This window comes from Emydura macquarii, unplaced genomic scaffold, assembly GCF_026122565.2.
Source record: "Emydura macquarii macquarii isolate MOO-44397 ecotype Brisbane River unplaced genomic scaffold, CSIRO-AGI_Emac_v2 contig_1790, whole genome shotgun sequence".
Taxonomy (NCBI): Eukaryota; Metazoa; Chordata; order Testudines; family Chelidae; genus Emydura; species Emydura macquarii.
In genome coordinates, this window is record NW_027131927.1 from 22,442,804 (window position 1) to 22,459,207 (window position 16,404).

Below are 16,404 nucleotides of genomic sequence, written 5' to 3' on the forward strand. Positions count from 1 at the left end.
ATCTGTGGCTTGGTTTCTGATAATATGATAATAAGCTCTGCTAAGAGAAACACCCTAGGAAACGAGAATGGAATCAAATGCTGAATTAGAAGAGAGAGTCGAAGGAGAATGAGATGCAAGGCTGAATTAGAAAGAGAGAGCTGAAGGCCCGGGGAAAGAGAACCTATGACCCATTCATAGGTTTCTGCCCTGGAAGAGGGTGCTTTTCACAAAGCTCTGCTCCACTTGTGTGGTAGAGCTGCATCCACAGTGCCTAGTGAAAAGTGCAGCGCAAATCGTGTTCACTTAATGTCTCCTCTTTCTGGGTCAGCAAGTGTTTAGAGCTCCAGTGCAGCAGGTTCTAAAACTCACTTGACAGGGAACTTCTGTGGGCTCATAAGCCTCCTGGATACCAGATTTGATCCTTTGTTCATGACATATCTTGATGCCTTGAAGTCTTTCCTTTAACTTACCAAGGCAATGAATAGAAAAAACTCTATACCTTGAGGACCCTTCTGCGATCCAGAGTGCACTAGGCTTTTCTCTTTATGGCTTAAGATTGGGACAGAAACTTAGAAAGGAGGCATCCTGATTAACTGAAAGAGGGACAGGACTTTTGGCAAAATATATGACAGGGGCAAATGACCTAGACAGACCACTTTGTTGAAAAAAAAACAACACAGAGGATTGCAGGAAAGCACAGAAAAAACTCTCCTATCCTCACAGGTAAGGGATTGGTCTCCAAAACTACCCTCGGGGTGAGAAAATGCAAATCTGGCAGGGAGGCTCGAAGGCAGTTTCATACAGGTTTAGACTACCCTGAGGCACTGGGAAGCTAACTAGACCGAAGGCAGAAAAAGGCACCTACTTTCAGGAAATCTGACACCAAGGAAGAGGGCCCCAAAGTTGTGCCATCTACCAAATCCCTTAAAGTCCTTAGCACAGCACACAGTAGGGGAACAAGTGGCAAGGCCTTTGACAAAACCATTCTAGCCTGCCTACCTAGAAAGAAATTTTTTTTTTGCCTTCCATCACATGGGAAAAATCAGCTTATCTAGGAAGAAAATGAAAGTAGTAGCCACTTTTTCGTGGGAGAAGTATGACCTAAGACACCCTCATGGAGGAAGCTCAGCTTCTGTTGTGAATCAGGAGAAGAAACTCAGGAGTCCTGGGTCATCATTGGGCTCTACTGAAGAAAGTCTTTGCAAAAGGGCATGGAAATCTTCTTGCATCAACAGGTCTATGTACCAATCCTGCCTTGGCCACTTTTGGCAATTAGCTTTTAAGAAATCTTGTGATGAGAGTTTTCTTTAAGACCCACCACGTGAACAGGATAAGGACAGAATGTGTAATTTAGGGGAAAGATTAATGGAATAGCAAACAGGTCCAGAGCCAGAATTATTAGGTCTGGGTACCAGCTGCCAGAAAAGGGAGCACTTGACACTGAATTCTGCTGTGAACAAGTCTATAACAGGGATTCCTCAAATATTGGACGTCAGCTGGAAGGCCTCTAAGATGAGCTTCTTTCCTCTTTGTGAGTGATAGTTTTGTCTTTCACAGCCCCAGACACCACCTCAAATGCTGTCTCTTTCTGCTGCAGCTTTCAGGATAGTCTTTGACATCACGGGTGAAATTCTTTCATCCTTCAGGCAAGCTCTGTGGTTAGTTTTGTCTGTCACAGTTCATTTCACCCACTGCCTCATTCCTCTAAGGTAATGGAGGTTCTTCTCAGTGACAGCAGAAAAATGTTACAGTCTTTGTGGGAAAAAGCTACTGTAAGGAGCAATACACTTGATTTTTTTGCAGTTGTTGGTTTTTCTTTTTTTCTTTAGCCTTTTGTATTTGAGAGTTCTGTGACTATCAGATATAGCCATGGAAATTTCCTTCCTGCATGTTGCTTTCAGTGAGGTAGGAATCTAAATGCAGAAGCAAAAGAAGGAGCTCTGCAAAGTAGGAAAAATCTGGATGACTGTTCAGAATCCTGCCAGAGCAAATGAGGAGGAACCCACTGTCTGAAGCGTTCGAGACAGAGCTATTAAACATGTTTCTAAAATCAAGTGACCCTTTCTCCCAATCACACAAGTATCACCACATTCTATTTCCAAAAAAGAACTCTAAAAATAAATGACAGTACCAATGTAACCATTACTCTCCCTTGTTTGCAATATAGCTTTAATAAATTGTATGCACTACATTTTGACCTATGTCATTTTATTCTCAGTTGAGCTATGTTCAGGCAGCATAAACAATTTCATTTCAATATAGCTCTGTTTAAATCAGTGGATCAATGAAAAAAATTGCAATATTATACATTGATGCTGGAGATCAAGAATTTACTGACAGTCCATATGTTAACAGTAATTCTGAAGTAATTCTGTGCTCTTAAGGCTTTGATTCATAGTAACGTCTTTTCCTACAAGTTGCTGGGTTCTCACCTTTCTTAAACAGTAAATACATGGGGGTTTCCATTGTTTACAGGATACATTCATAATTATAAATGATCCAAAAAAGATAATCTTCCCTAAAATCATTTACAACGATTTTATTTGTACTTACATGGGATGTATACTGCTTGAAAGCTTCCAACATAATTTGGTCCCAGCTCATAAATGGTGCTAACACTTGAAAGAGGCAAGACTTCCTCTAAGAAATGTGTTGGTCCCAGACGCCACACCAATGAAGAGAGTTGGCGTTGGGCAGGCGGTGTGCCAATATAGGCATAAACTGTGCTGACTACTGGTGGATTAGCAGAACCGGACCCACCAGGACTACTGTGAACATAGTGAAGCTGTAAAAGAGAAATGTGTGATAAAGTTGTTGAGAGAAGTACCAAGCTATCATGAAAAGAAAGTAAATAATTTGGAATACTACATGTAGATCTGGTCGTCCCATCTCAAAAAATATATATTGGATTTGGAAAAGGTACAGAAAAGGGCAACAAAAATGATCCGGGGTATTGAAAAACTTCCATATGAGAAGAGATTAATAAGACTGGGACTTTTCAGCTTGGAAAAGAGACGACTAAGGGGGGATATGATAGAGGTCTATAAAATCATGACTGGTGTGGAGAAAGTAAATAAGGAAGTGTAATTTAGTCCTCATAACACAAAAACTAGGGGTCATCAAATGAAATTAATAGACAGCAGGTTTAAAACAAATAATAGGAAGTATTTCTTCACATAACGCATAGTCAACTGTGGAACTCCTCGACAGAGGATGTTGTGAAGGCCAAGACTATAAAGGTGTTTAAAAAAAAACAACTAGATAAGTTCATGGAGGATAGGTCCATCAATGGGTATGAGCCAGGATAGGCAGGGATTAAAAGTTTGTCAGAGGCTGGGAATGGCTGACGGGATGGATCATTTGATGATTAGCTTTCTATTCATTCCCTCTGAAGCACCTGGGATTGGCCACTGTTGGAAGACAGGATAATGGGCAAGATGGACCGTTGGTCTGACCCAGTATGGCCATTCTTCTGTAAATTTAGAAAGTACTTTACGTATTCAAAGTGATATATAAAACGTCAACGATTTAATCCTGGCAACATTCCAAGTGAGATAATTGTGCCTATTCTGCTGATAGGAAATTGAAACACAGAAGCTAAGTAACCTGCACAGGATTACAGAGCCATGCTGGGTCCCAAAACTAGGCTCATTCTTACAGAATTTTTAAGAACACAAATAACTTCTAAAATTTGGCTTATTTTGAAGTTGTTACAAACTGGTGCAGAAGGTACTCTAGATTCATTGTTTTATATAATGGCTTTTTTATAGTTCTCATTGCCATTTTATCTTTGTGCCTAAATTCTACAAAACAGAAAAACAACAACAAAAACACAACACAGCAGACTACAGCACTAGAACACAAAATTGCAAGCTACATTCAATATTGCTGAGACAGTCAAATTATTTTATAGTCTAGTGATCCCCCAGGTTCTGTAACAATTAAAGAGAACAGCAATGGTAGTTCACACCACTGATCATGTCGATGAACAAATAAGTAAGTTTATTTAATTCCACTGATAGGGAAACAGAACCAAGTTTTACCTTTCTGATCTGAGGAACAGAGTCTTATATACACCAAGTGAAACATCTAAATAGGTACTTCCCAATATATGGTGCAAAGTTGTTGGTTTTTTTAAATATATGGGATGAAATCTGAAGCAATGGCCGGCATACACAAACTTGTATACTAAATGAAATTTAACACTACAATTTGCTGTGGACTCTTGAAGTCTTTGCATTAAATTCTTAAAGTAAGGACTGCCACTATTAACCAATTTCCTGCTCAAATTCATCATTGCAACTTCATGCAAAAATCTGGCATTTACATTTAAGGAAAACAAAACAGCTTAGAAGATAAATAGATTCTGTGGCACACAAACATACATCTGGAAGTTCCAACAGACTTTGGGAAAGAAAAACATTTTTGGAAGACTGCCCTTTCACAGTGTTTCCAAAGCTTTTTTTGCACATTTGATTTTTTCAGTGACTTATATAGACTTTTTCAATTGCTGCTTCTTCCAAGTTTCATATCAGGAGTATTTTGCTTCACACCATTATAGTATTCATATATAAATGCAATCTGGAAGACTTAAAGAGGCTGAAATGTTGATCTCTCACTTTACAGAAGAATCCAAACAAGAAAGTTTGTTCTAGTGCTGTACAGCTAAGCTCTCCCTTACTAAAACAAAACACAAAAACAAAAACTGCAATCTTTTATTTTACATACTACATCCATACAGCTAGAAAAAAATATCCTAAAAGAGAAGGCATGCTCATTGCAATGCCTCTATTTAGGTTGCCTAATGCTTTCCATTATAAATGGGAGGAGAAACAGACCAGGCTCCACTTGACTACATCATACCCAGAACCCAACATATGGCCCCACTGGGTCATTCTCACCTCTGAAGATACCACATGGGCAAAATCTCCCAGAGGGAAGGGAGAGGGCCAAGTTCTCCAACTAAACTTCAGACCCAGCACACAACCTCATCAACCCACACCCTCCCTGGGTTAACAGCCTTCTGCTCTCTAATGTAGTTAGTCCAATAGTCCAATAAACTGTGCTGCAGTTCTGAAGGTTCAGGATTAAATCCTATCAATAATGCATGATGCCCCCTTGTTGTTTCAAAGCACATAACAGATTTTGTTTTTTTACCTCTTCCCTTTTAATAGTAGTTGGACTGAATCAAGGTTGTATAATGAATGAGGCTGTTTGTAGGACCCTGCCTCATTTGTTATCAGATGATGTGTGCAGAGAATGATGCAGGGAATTGAGAATTTAGAAAAAGTCTTCTCTGCTTGGAAGTCATGATGCTCCATCACCATGGGCTCAAGTAAAATACATCAGTATGATGTAAAAGAAAATATATTAAGCTCAATACAAATTAAAATTTAAAGTTTTTACTCCACCTTCACAGTATTAACAAGCTGTCCATCAATGTAAAGTGCAGCTGTACTGTTTTTCAGCATGCCTTTACTCATCACCAGAACGAGATGATGCCACTGGCCTTCCACTATGAGGTCACCACAGCGAAAGCGAGCACAACAAGGAAGAATTTCATAGAAGGATGATTCTTCACTGAAGTCATCAACTAAAAAGAAAGCCACCAGTTCTCATTAATGTTCCTATCATAGCAATCTACTACTCTGTTTCCTTAGTCTTTACATTAAAATACTATAAATCAATTAATTAAGATTTACATTTCAGAAAGCAAATACATTTCAGTAAATCGTCAAATATTGCTGTATTTTCAATTAAAATGGAAAGAGTCAACACAGAATTTTTCAAGTTTACTTTATCGAACTGTATCTTCAAAATCTGGTAGTATGAATTCCCTTACACAGCTGCAAAAAGAGAAAATGGTATAATATTAGTTTTAACAGTTTCTGCATTTATGTTTCTTTATTTTTTATCCAAGAAAATCCTAAGGACACTGATTAATTTTCTTGACTCCATTTCCTTTATTGTTCCCACCTGCTTTGACAAATAACTTGAAGCTCTTGAATAAATAGAATGACAGACTATATGGTTCACTATAGCTTTTAAAAATACCTCTGTTTCATCTGTAGAATTTTTTTGGGGGGTCTTTTCTACAGTAATATTCATCAGGGCATTACAAAAACATCTCTACACCTCCCTACAACAATATTTTTCTTCACTCTCATTGTGGAAGTACACAAGTGACATACTATGAAGACTCTAGTATTTCTGTATAGGTATTAAGGGTTGAGTTTTTAAAATTGCTCAGCGTTGTCCTGACTGAACTCCCAATGAAGTCAACGGGAGTTTTACCATTGACTTCAGTGGGAAGAGATGTAGGACAACAATTTTGAAAATCCGACTCGAAATAAGCTTACAAAACTTTATTAAGAATGCCCATCATTAAAATCTTTATAAGACATAGATTAACTAGTGATCAAGTTCACACAGAGGTGGGACACAGACAAGGAGTTTTCATAAAGTCTTAGGGGAACTTTGATCTGTGATATTGGCCCTTTCAGATACGTCCATAATGTTTTGGTGAGTTTTTTTCTTTTTCAACTACAATACAGAGGAAAAAGGAGCTGCCAAATTACAATAAATTTAATTTTGATATATCTTGAAATAATCACTTCATTAATCTTTCATGGGAGTAAGAAAGGAAATAATATAAATCCGAACAATATTAATCAGAACAATCAGAATAAGGCCACTGGAAAAGAACAGGAAATTATGCCAAATTTTGAAGGCAAAGTTTTTGCCTCAATCTGGAAATTGTCAGAAAATCTGAGACTTCTTTCAAAGCAAATTTACCAAGTATATATAAAAACAATGTTGTATAAGTTAGTCGTATCAATTTCATTTAAAACTGTTAAATAATGTCTTTTAAAACGCCATACAAATATTATGTAATCTATCTTCAAAATATCTGTGTAACATTGGTGAGACTTATTATCCCCAATTTATAGCTGGAGAGTCAGTGAGGTTAAAGTAATTTGCCAAAATTAACACTGCAATTTAGTTTTTTTAGCAAGACCAGAACTATACTGTGCTCTTTCCTAGTTCTTAACTCTGCAAAAAGAACTGCTGATTTCATTCTCAAAACATTTAATGTGCTTTATTTTAACTGAAACATTGCTCGTTTTGTGTAACAAGCATTAATTTAATTCAATTTTGGAAGGCCTGAACAATTCCCAAGACCCAATTACACTAGCTTCTTAGGCACTCCTTGCCTCAAGCTCTATTGGGGGGAAGGGAGAGAGGGAGAGGGGAAAAGAGACGACCTTGAAGATCCATCCACTAGGGAACAACCTAATAGAAACTGAATTCTCTCAGCCCTCCTTTCATATTTGTCTATTCAGGCAAAAGAACCCACTCACTTCCACCTTAGTGACAGCAACTGTGGAAAACTCTGATTTCCTTATAGATTTCAAGAAAAAGGAGGACAAAACCCAGGTGGATCCAGAACTAACTTATAAATACAAACCATCCTTTTCAGACTTGTTTCTCAGGAGCCAAACACTTCAGGGGTACAATTATTTATAACAAAAAGAATCTTCAAGCTAACAGTTTGATCCAACAATAGACCATTATCACTTTCAAAACTGGAACTGCTGGCAGGTTTGTTACATCAGTTCTTAGATACTTATTTCCTTCATACTTTATAACAAAAACTAGTCAGTCATCAGAAACTGGTCAGGTGGCACTTTATCAGAGCATATTTTCCAAGTCAATTCAGAAACAGTGTTTGTAAGCTGTCAGAAAGCTTCAGGTCTTTTCTGGTAACGCCTCTTCAAACCTAGTCCCTCTTTCAAGAGTTGGAAACTTGAAATGTTCATGTTTGGTTTACATGTAGGCAAAAGAAATTATTAAGACAAATTTATTAAGATATAATTCTCTTCCAAGAAGAAGAGTCTATGGTCTCACATACAGAGGTAAAGCAATTCTTGTGTGATTGACGAATTTAGAACTCACTGTGTTAGAATCATAGAATCACAGAGTTGGAAGGGACCTCAGGAGGTCATCTAGTCCAACCCCCTGTTCAAAGCAGGACTAACTAGGACTAACCTCAGATAAATAATCCCAGCCAGGGCTTTGTCAAGCTGCATCTTAAAAATCTCCGAAGATGGAGATTCCACCACCTCCCTAGGTAACCGATTCCAGTGCTTCACCACCCTCCTAGTGAAAAACTTTTTCCTAATGTCCAACCTAGACCTCCCCCACTGCAACTTGAGACCGTTGCTCCTTGTTCTGTCATCTGTCACCACTGAGAACAGCCTAGCTCTATTCTCCCTGGAAACCCCTTTCAGGTAGTTAAAGGCTGCTATCAAATTCCCCCTCATTCTTCTCTTCTGCAGACTAAACAAGCCTAGTTCCCTCAGTCTCTCCTCATAAGTCTTGTGCTCCAGCCCCCTAAACATTTTTGTTGCCCTCCGCTGGACTCTCTCCAACTTATCCACATCCTTTTTCTAGTGGGGGGACCAAAACTGGACACAATACTCCAAATGCGGCCTCACCAATGCCGAATAAAGGGAAATAATCACTTCCCGCGATCTGCCGGCAATGCTCCTATCAATGCAGCCCAATATGCTATTAGCCTTCTTGGTAACCAGGGCACACTGCTGACTCATATCCAGCTTCTTATCCACTGTTACCCCCAGGTCCTTTTCTGCAGAACTGCTGCCTAGCTCGTCGGTCCCCAGTCTGTGCATGGGATTCTTCCATCCTAAATGCAGGACTCTACACTTGTCCTTGTTGAACCTCATCAGATTTCTTTTGGCCCAATCCTCCAGTTTGTTTAGGTCCTTTTGTATCCTATCCCTACCTTCCAGGGTATCTACCACTCCCCTTAGCTTAATGTCATCTGCAAACTTGCTGAGGGTGTAATCTACCCCATCCTCCAGATTATTAATGAAGATGTTGAACAAAACTGGCCCCAGGACCGACCCCCCTGGGGCACTCCGCTTGTGACCGGCTGCCAGCTTGACATGGAGCCATTGATCACTACTATGTTCTAGCCAGTTTTCTATCCATTTTATAGTGTTATGGCTATTAAGTTTTTCATTTTTATTTCTTGAACTTCTGACACATTTGTAACAGGAACGATTGTACTTAACAATATGAATAGGAAATTAATGTAAAAAAGAGGAACACTATGAAGTACGATCTGCTCAACTTTCTGCAAATAATTCAGATCATAGAAGTTCTTAATGCATGCAGCTCAAAAGGGAATAATACAGGTTTTTAGTATCTAGCTGAATTTACTTTGTATCCAGTATCTGGATTAACTGTTCATATTGTTTCAAGCCCATTTAAAAGACAGTAACATTATTAGAACTACCTAAAAATAATCAACCCTTTCATAGCATCTGAGTTCAGTGCTAAAAGGGTACCTTTTAACCTACTTTTGGACCATTAGCCTCTACTACATATTTGCAACTTGAAAATTGTCCCTTTTTACTTTAATCACCTCTTCTAGAAGACTAGGAATTTACAAGCAAGAAATTAACTCTTTAAATTATTCAGAGAAAATAATTCTTGTTGCTCTTTCTCCTGTAACAGAGCTACAAGGAAAATTCTCATTACTTTCCCGGTATAACATGGCTTGCAAATTTGTATGCACCATTCCACCAGCCTGCATTAGCAAGAAGAAACCATTGTTTCCACTGGAAATCATGTCAACTGGTTTCTTTTTCCAGAAGAACCCCAATCAAATGGGCATGAGGCTCATTGTTGGCCCAGTGCCCAGATCAGACCCAGAGGCAGTTTTTTTGTCATGCTGATGAGGCAGGTCAAGAACAGGTCTTGTAGTAACATTCTTGACTCACCAGCAGCTAACACTCTCCTCTGCTGCTGTTCACCTGCAATGGTGGGAAGACAAAAGTGAGAGGCAGGGAGAAGGGAGAGTTTGAGCTGCAGGAGAATTAGGAACAGAGCTACAATAATCACTTTCGACCAGTATTTTCAGTCTGACAAAGCAGAAGCTCTGGGGTAGACAGGATGCAGCTCTGGCATAGAGTGTCACATCTGTCAGATCGCAACAGCTTCCTCTCAATGATGGCAGTATGAATGGGAATATTATGGGGGATCATGAAGATGATCATTCTATTTGGGGAACGTGATTTAGGACAATGTGGGAGAGAATACCACAACTAAGCTCTAGGGCAGGAGTAGTCAATTATTTTTGTCAAGGTTCAAATTTCTTAGTCGAGGTCCAGACTCCAGAGAAAATAATTTAAAAAATAATGATAATAATAAGTAAATAAAAAGATTTTGGGGTCTTTTCAAAAGCGTCTGGCGGTCTCGATTTGGTGTGCCTATTAACTATCCCTGCTTGAGAGCCCCTCCCCTGTCACTGAATACTGGCTCATTCCCCGAGCCTCAGCACTGTCCTCCTCCTCCCTCTCACATCCGTAATTATGGCAGCACTATTGTAACGTTGACTAGAAGTAAATAGTTGATCTCTTCTAAATGTCCAGCAAGCACTGGCATAGCCAGACTGAGCTAGATGAATAACTTATTTCTTATTTGTTAATTTTTTTTACAGTTATGGTAGTAAGGTTTGCATTTCTGACCCCAATCATGAAGTCTAAAGTGAACATGGCAGTGAATATAGGAGCAGAAAGACTATGAAAAATGGTGAGGTACACCTCCCTGAAATCTGTAGCACTCAGGTTGTGGTAATTTTATTTACATGCACCCACTAACTTCTCAAAGATACCCCTAAAAATTCACAGAGATACAAAAGTGTGCTTTGCATTTCATTTGTTGCAAAAGTCATTTAGAGCCAGAAATACTTCAGTGAAAATTCCATCAACTGCAATACCTAGACATCAACTTAACTATGAAGATATTCCCCAACCTCCATAATACTACCAAAATATGAGAATACAGCACACCTCTTACCATAGTTTTGAAGCAATTCTTCTTTAGTTGAAACAATTAGTGATCGGTCTTTTGCTGAAAGGATAATGGCAAGGCACACATAGTGCTGCTCAGAAGAGTTTGCTCGTCGCACTACAGTAAATAATCTGACTGTGTGGTTATTAGGAGGTGTACTAAAATGCTCAATGCAAAACCAAATTGAATAGCTTAAGCCAGATGGTGGAGGAAAAAACCTTTCCCCTAAAACAAAAAACAAAATGTTATTATAGTTGTAGCAGCAATAGTAAACGTTGTCTAAGCATTTCCATTCTGAAATTCCTTTTGGCAGTTGCTTATAGCTTTTGCTTTCTAGGCTGAAATTTTAGGAGTCTGCTCTGTGACTGAGGCTATGTCTACACTGACGGTGGCAAATTCACTACCGTCAGATTGACTTATCTGGATCAACTGAACGGTCAGTGAAGACCCGCTCAATCGATCCAGAAGTCGACGTACTAAAACCACCTCCTCAAGTGGTGTAGCGCTGCGTCGACGGGAACGCAGTTCCCATCAGCCCAGTGAAGTGGAGACGGTGTGCAGAAGAGAAGCACAGAAGTCTACGAGAGTTACGCAAGTTCTTTGCATACTTTGCATAACTTCCGTCGACTGCTGCCGAATCGCCAAGGTAAGAGTAGACCAAGCCTGAGTGTAATTAACACACACACACTTTGTAAAGACAACATAGCTGTTTTTGAGAACAAGGAAAGTGAAAATAGCCCACTTTTCCAATTTAGAAAAAAACCTTTTCACCTCAACACTCAGCATCAGTTCTTTGGAAAAGAAAATTGAAATTTGATAGGGTCATAGCCCTTAGGCGCCATTCATGAGATTGTTGTATAAAAACATTCTAAAAGGTAAAAGGCTGTAGTGTGCTTGAATGTGTGTGGAATTTGGTGACTCATGCCTCAAAGTGCCTACCTGTATGAGCTTTACCTCGTTTCATTTATCTCTTAAAGTTCAAAGCAAGTCCTTTAATCACAGAATTCAAGAGAATTTGAGTGCTGTGTGCTAAACAGTTCTATATTATATATGTGCATCCTTAACTTTGTCAGATATAGTTATCTCCACAGGATTCTTCACTCATTCAGGTTGGACAGTGTTTTGTCTGTGAATGTTAGGGGTACCTAATGACTGAGACAGGAGTCCTACAGATCTGTTTCCCATTCTGGGCTAATCCTGCTTGTAATTACAATAGTTGTACATTATAGTATATCTAGTGAAACTAAGTCAATGAACTAAGTGAATTTAAGAAATGCAGCACAGCAGAATTGAATTGTAAGTGTGCCGACTGTATGGTGTACAGTGAAGGCGTGCTAACTGCCACTGAAGTCAATTTGAGTCTTTCCACTGACTTTAATAAAAATTGGATCAAGGCTCACATGCGACAGAGGTCCACTCCTTAGAAACAGAAAATCAAAATAATATGTTTTAACATTGTTTCATGTGAGTATCATCCATTCTATACATTGAGTGAGGCTGAGATCCTGCATAAACAACAGTATGGTGACCATTCAACAATGACTATTATAGAAAACAATTAGATTGTATACATGGCGTAAATTATGGCACTTCCTGAGTTTTAGATGCTTAACACAGCAAACTCAATGTTCTATTAACATGTGTCTTCTGAAGGACTGAATTTTACTGTATCATGGACATATATACACCTAACAATATAAGTGCATCATACATTTCTTTCACAGTTCAACCTGAAGCTGAAAAATCTTAGATTGTAAAACATTTCTGCATTTTATATTTCTTTTAGCTGATGCAGTGAAAAGCAATAGAAAGGAATATACAAACATGTAAGAAGAACTCTAAACTATTTGAGAGGGGCACATACAATACTGCTATCCTTTTGCAGCTAACAGAATAATACAGCAGTACTAAATAGTAGAGTCATTAAATATATAATCACGTAAACAGCTGTACAAAAAGTACTTACCAGTTCCAATTCCACTGACTACAGCACCATCAACAAGGCCTGTTGTGACAGCATTGTTTGTAGGTGCATTGTGGGGAGCCAAACTTGGCAAGAACAGACAGCTGTTAAAACAAATAAAAGACCTTTATATTAGCATTGTGACAGCCAGATATCATCAATGCAACTTCCCAATTTCGATTTTATTAGTCAACAAAATCCAGCCTGGAAAAAGGTGCTGTAACATGCCCACACCTTACTTGAATTTACTTGCTTACACAGAGAATGAAAAAATGTATTACCAGGTAAATTTCTTTCCAGGACTGAACTCTCCTCATCCCCATCCAAGACATTTTGTCAGTGCCTGCCTTCTTATTAATACCAGAGGCAGTGGGACTTGTCCATGAGGCTCTAGGGGCTCTATTCAATGGCCCCTGGATGATGCCGCAGTCTAACTCACTGCAGCCTTTACAACTGGTGTAATTTGTGTTGGGGCTGTGTCAGCTAAAGAATCAGAGGTATTCAAGGTCTCACCCTAAATTCTTATCAAATTGAATATAAACATCTTCAATATCCTTATCTTATTTTGTTATATTCCACTATATCCTCCTAAACAACTTATAATGTGTGTGGCAGACACCTGGGGCAACTTTGTGCCAAAGCATACTTCTGCAGGGAAGTGAAAATCAAGTCTGTAGTGCTTTTAAAAAAATAAATCAAGTGTTAGTGGATGAAGAGATGGCAGCTTTCTGTGGTGGCTGTCGACAATTCTGCTCAGGATGCCACTGTGGAATGTGAGGAGTGGTCTCTGATCCTTTAAAGAAATCAGTTTATCTACAAATAAGTATGCTTTAGAGGTGCATCTATCTAACTAGCTGTGGAGGATTCAAATATTTATGATGGTAAGAAAGGAACTGGACTGACTAATTGTGCCAAGATGCATTTTCACTGCTCTTCCCACATCTAGCATGTGCTATGCTGCTTCTTTCAAGTGTTGAGGCATTGGACAAACCAAGGGAAAACTGAATTCCTGTGAAATAAGGAAGAGTTTACACTTTGGTGACAAATAACTCTGGAGTCCAAATAGCTACTGTGTCCCCATGTGAAACAGAGTAAGAGCATAAAGTTATGAAACTCTTCTTGCTGGTGTGATTATTACCAGGAAGCACATCTTTATGGAGAGGAAATCCAGGGAATTAGATGCCATTGGTTGAAAAGGATTGTATGTATGTGACAGCATGTGGGCAGATCCCAGGAAGGGAAGACAGAACTACCTGCTGGTTGGAATGGTTGTGTTGCCTTAAGAAACTCTCAATATAATGAGGTCACTTAGGATAGACACAGACATGCCTGCATTTATGACACTGCTTATCTTAAAGACCAGCAAGATGATGATAGGTGGGCGGCAGTCTTAAGCCAGGTCTAAGCAATCTGGTGAAGAATACAGAAAAGCTGGGATACTTGGTTGCTTGTGGTGGTGATCATTTTGATATTTGTAAGAGAATTGTAACAGAACAGTTGCATATGTTGAGACAATATAAAGTTTATGCAAGGCCAGGAAAGATGCTATGTAGTTTTGTTCAAAACTTGACATCCAGTAGCCAAGCTTTTCAGTTCACATAATCTATGTCTGGAGGCAAAAGCAAGGTCTGGGATAAGAGATCCTGCCTGCTGGGATGGTGAACAAAGACTTCTGCAATAGTTGCACTTGGTCTGAGTAGCATCGTCTCCTTGGCAAATTCTTGGTGGATGAGAATGACCAACAGACATTCCCCTCTTTTCTAACCTTCTGAATCACTCTTCCTAGTGGTGGGGAGTGAAAGTGCAGGCCATCTGTTCCCGGTAATCTCAATTCTGCTTCCCTGACCTGGGGAAAAGTAGCTTCATGTTTGGGTTTGGACTTGATGCAAATAGGTCTAACTGGGCTAGCTCTCTGGATATCCATTGGTTCAGAAACAAGTTTAAGTTATCCACCTGCTGATTACATAGCAAATCTGCTTTTGTGTTCTGGTTTCCTTTAATATGGATTGCCCTGGTGCAAATTAGGGGACCTTCTGCCTGCAAGAGAATCTTCATCATGCAGACATTTACACTTGAACCTCTGGTGACCCCTTGTTGGTTTACGTATGTTATGGTTGTATTTTCTGATTGAATCAGGATGTGCTTCCTTCTCAGGTGAGCCTGGAAACCCTGAAGAAGCAACCTGACCACTCATGTCTAAAATTCCAGTAATCAACATTTTCTTTGCATTGTGTTCCAAGAGGACTCCCCATATGAAAAATAGCCCTTGGGTCTGATGAGGCCCCTTCAGAAGACGAATGTCTAATGAATGTATTGTCTAGACTCCTTTACCTGGCTCTTATCAGTATTAACTTTATAAGCATTCTCAGATAGAGAGCAGACCAATAGTAATATTTTATACTGCTTGTGATTTCAAAGATGAACCAAAGAGACTGACGACAAGATGTGACTGGACTATGCAGACACCTCTTGACAGAACCACTGAAACCTGAAAGCGCTGCTGGAGAAATCACAGTGATAGTAAAAGCTAGTCTCCATCTTGATTTTGTCATCTTTTTTCATCTATGTAACCTCTTGAGGTCTAACATGACCTGGAACCCTCTTGATCTTTTTTCTTATTATGAAGAACATAGAGTAGGGCTTTGGGCCCCTTCATCTTGAAGGACAAGGTCTACTAGCTATAGAAACTGCAAGATTACATCCAGGATAGTTTCATTATGCTTCCCTTGTGAGGTTGGAGTGGGGATGTAAAAGGGAAGTGGAGCAGTCAGACTCCGGAATATTCATGATAGATGCTCAATCCAACCTGTCTTAAATAAATTGGAACCAGGCACTTGATAATATTAATGGGATATTCTGTCCTCTAGGCTTATTTCAAGATGAGACCTGGTTGCAGCAGTGATATAAATTATTAGGGCTAGAAGGAGGAATTGAACCCATTCCCCAATCTGAGCTTCCCTCTGGCTTTCTGGATTCAAATATTACCTCTAAAATAATAAGGCTCTCCTTCTTTAGTACTTTTTTTGTTTTGTTTTGTTTTTGTTTTAATAAAAAGAGCTTCTCCTCTTGTCTGAAAGCCTTTAGTCGTTTTTGAGAGTGGCTTGTCCATGAAACTAGAAACCTTCTTCGCAAGCTTCTGCCCAAACAGAATTCCACTTGAGAAATTTGAGACGATGGATTTGCTTTGAATAATTATCAAGACAGGGTTTCATTCAGAGTTGTCTGATTTGAGATTACCTGGCCAGTATTTTTAAGCCTGAGTTAGCTGACACGGATCTCACTGCCAGCAAAGTGGAGTATGCCACAAATGCAGAAGTAAGAGATATTTTCTTTACAAATTACTTGAATTCATTCATACTGGCTCTGGACAAATATGAAAAATGATTTTAAAAGTTTCTTCTATCTTTAAAAAAAAAAAAAAAAACAACCCAGGAGAAATGTTTTTATTAGAAAATTGCTGAGTATTATAGCAATCTTAATCTTAAAACTTAATCTTAATCTTAAAACACATCTTAATCTTCCAAGCACTTATATGAACATTAGCTGATTCTCACTAACAGCCCCATTACTAGGTGAGA

At 39.0% G+C, this 16,404-nt stretch overlaps 1 protein-coding gene across 10 annotated transcripts in view; it reads right to left on the bottom strand.

The window, feature by feature from the left end:
• Window positions 1–16,404, bottom strand: part of WDFY3 (WD repeat and FYVE domain containing 3) — a 325,380-nt gene that overhangs the window by 120,836 nt on the left and 188,140 nt on the right. For all 10 annotated transcript variants that reach the window (XM_067557105.1, XM_067557104.1, XM_067557103.1 and 7 more), the window contains 4 exons: window positions 12,830–12,930; window positions 10,870–11,088; window positions 5,394–5,575; window positions 2,536–2,767 (listed from right to left, as the gene is read on the bottom strand). In XM_067557105.1, coding sequence (XP_067413206.1) covers window positions 2,536–2,767; window positions 5,394–5,575; window positions 10,870–11,088; window positions 12,830–12,930 — 734 coding nt within the window. The remainder of the gene's footprint in view (window positions 1–2,535; window positions 2,768–5,393; window positions 5,576–10,869; window positions 11,089–12,829; window positions 12,931–16,404) is intronic.